This window comes from Fonsecaea erecta (assembly GCF_001651985.1).
Source record: "Fonsecaea erecta strain CBS 125763 chromosome Unknown Scaff4, whole genome shotgun sequence".
NCBI classification, from domain to species: domain Eukaryota; kingdom Fungi; phylum Ascomycota; class Eurotiomycetes; order Chaetothyriales; family Herpotrichiellaceae; genus Fonsecaea; species Fonsecaea erecta.
Window position 1 is genome coordinate 3,017,981 of NW_017387247.1, and position 2,630 is coordinate 3,020,610.

At 52.2% G+C, this 2,630-nt stretch overlaps 1 protein-coding gene across 1 annotated transcript; it reads left to right on the forward strand.

Moving 5' to 3' along the window:
• Positions 1–654: 654 nt before the first annotated feature.
• Positions 655–1,521, forward strand: AYL99_05849 (hypothetical protein; the record flags this gene model as incomplete). The annotated part of the gene is made up of 2 exons (XM_018837361.1): positions 655–1,186; positions 1,244–1,521. The coding sequence occupies 2 exons, from the start codon at positions 655–657 to the stop codon at positions 1,519–1,521; spliced, it is 810 nt and encodes a 269-aa protein (XP_018694214.1).
• Positions 1,522–2,630: the final 1,109 nt, after the last annotated feature.

Sequence of the window (2,630 nt, forward strand, 5' to 3'; positions counted from 1 at the left end):
CAAGGAGACGGGGAAGGACAACATCAACAAAGGGCTTGCAGGTGGCCAGATGCCAGATGCCAGATCAATGGACGGGCCAATCACCACACACGGCCCATTCCTCCTCCCCCCTTGCTCACTCCCTGATAGGGATTCTTGTAAAGGTCTGGGTCCGGATGCATGGTGACGGACTTACCTTCTCGACTCTCTTCAACTACCACTCTCTCTTGCCTCTCTCTCGTTCATCGTTCGCTTTTTCTTTCTTGCTCCAGAAGAGGATTCGCTCTCTCCAACAAAAAATCTCTTCACTGGTCCCCAGTCACTCATTTGTTTTTTCCCTTTATCTACCCAGTCCCTCTTTGTTCCGTCACCCGGACCTGGAAATATCTTTCCTTTCTTCCAGTCCAGTGTACCGCCTCTCCTTTGAACCATTCACCCACAGGCTAGTCCCTGTTCCAGTGCCAGTCCTTTTCTTCCCAGACACAGGCTTGTCACCGGTGACAGTATTGCCCTTGCGTTCGACACTCTCTTCAGAGATCCAAGATATCAAGGCCTTTTCGCAAGAGTCGTCTTCTCAACACACCAACCCTCCTCCCAAAGGCATTCCTTTTCTTCACTGTCGAGCCAGATCTCCAGTCATACTCATCGTCTTCGAAACATCATCCTTCTATTGCAATGGCCGGACTCAAGCAAATCGCCCTCGCGGCTTCGCTGCTGGCCTCGTTGGTCGCCGCTGTTCCCCTGGTCGACAAACGCGCCATCTACACCAACACTGTGACCGACATCGTGTGGATCACGGTTGAAGAAACCACCACTGTCTGGGTTGATCCATCCAATCCCACTCCGGCTCCTGCTCCTGTTGCCAGCACTACCACCACCGTCCCGGCAGCAGTTTTCGCGGCGGCTACTTATTCTCCATCCACCCTCTCGACTGCTGCTGTTGTTCCCGTGGAAGCTCCGTCGTCGTCCTCCTCCTCCTCCTCATCGTGGTCCTCTGCTGCCGCTCCTGCTGCTTCGCCGGCTGTTTCTCCTATTGTAGCTCCGGCACCAGCGCCCGCTCCACCATCTTCGTCTCCTGCCGCGGCTCCTTCCTCTTCAGCTGCCCCATCCATGGTTAATGTCCAACCCAAGGACACGGTCGGGACTGATGGCACCTGCGAGGGTTCGGGAGACGCGTGCCAGGGCGATGTGACTCACTGGGATGGTGGTAAGTGGTTCTCCCTTTTTCCTCTGAACTGAAACATTGGCTAACTTGACTCTTCAGGTCTTGGCGCATGCGGCTGGAACGTCGATACCAACAGCGATATGGAAATCGCTCTTCCCTACGCCTTCATGGGAACTCAGTCCAACGGCAACCCATACTGCGGTCGCTCGGTCACCCTGTACAACCCCACCTCGGGCACCACGGTCCAGGCCACCGTGGGTGACAAGTGCATGGGCTGCGTCGACCGAGCCATCGACTGCACCGATGCACTGTTCAATGCCATTACCGACGGCACTGGTGATGGCCGTGTGAGCGGTATCCAATGGTGGTTGAACTAAGTTCTTCCCATCATCCCACTCCTTTATCGGAATCGACACACCGAGCTCTTGAACCTGTTTGCCGAGCAAACATGCACACAGAAACCCTCATGTGTCGATAACCGAAATTCACAACCAGAGTGCTTCCGGGAAGCCTCTTTGTCAGAAGATCATCGTCAGTGCAGTCACAGGAAACGCCACGCGAGCCGTTGCTGTGGCCACACTGCTTCAATTTTTCAAATATGACGAGATTGTAACGAACATTTATGAAAGGAAAAGAATCAAAAAGCATATGGCTCAACCCCATGGTAGTTAGCCACGGTGCAATAAGGCGAGAATTGGAAACCTGGTTTTATTCTTCTTGATCGCCACCATGTCGGTTTCTTGCCGACGTGGTTGGCCAACTTTTAGGGGAGCTTTTGAGTGGTTCGAGAGCGCTCTGGATTGGATACAGACAAACACTAGAGAAAACGGTACATACCATTATGAGCCTCAGCAAAGGCAGCAAAGCCTCCATCGGAGAGCTGAATCAATGCAAAGAATTTTGCAATATCATTCATTTCCGTGCCCCAGCCGTCTCATTTGATTGAATGGTGACGGATAGTTTGCTCAGAGGTGTGTTTGAGAAGCTGTGAAGGAAAGAGTGCAGAAACAACAGAGCTGAACTGTTGGTTTAGGAGAGAAGCGAAGATGAAAGAGGTTCAACCCAAGCTTTTCCGGATCTGCAACGCATATCGCCGCACGATGCTCGGGACGAACTCAACTCCCAAGGTGCTGACAAGGGCCGGCCGAGGCCGAGACCAAAGCACCGACAGCTGAGCATTTCCATCTCTGAAGCTCGCTACAATCTATTAAACCCTTATTGCCTTCAGGGAAAGAAACGAGAGGTGGAGCAAAACATTCACCAACCCCTTTTAAGGTGTATTCACCTCTCTCTGTGCATTGTCACATCGAGCTACTGCAGCTGTGCTCCCTGTCAACACATAATATGCATTACCGTCCTCTTTACCAATCCCTGTGCTTACATGTCAGACGTTCCCAAATTTGGCGGTGTACACTTTCTGAGCTGTAGACCAGCGTTCCAGGTAAGTTACGGTTGAAAAGTAAGCTCCTTGGTGTTGCCTATTACG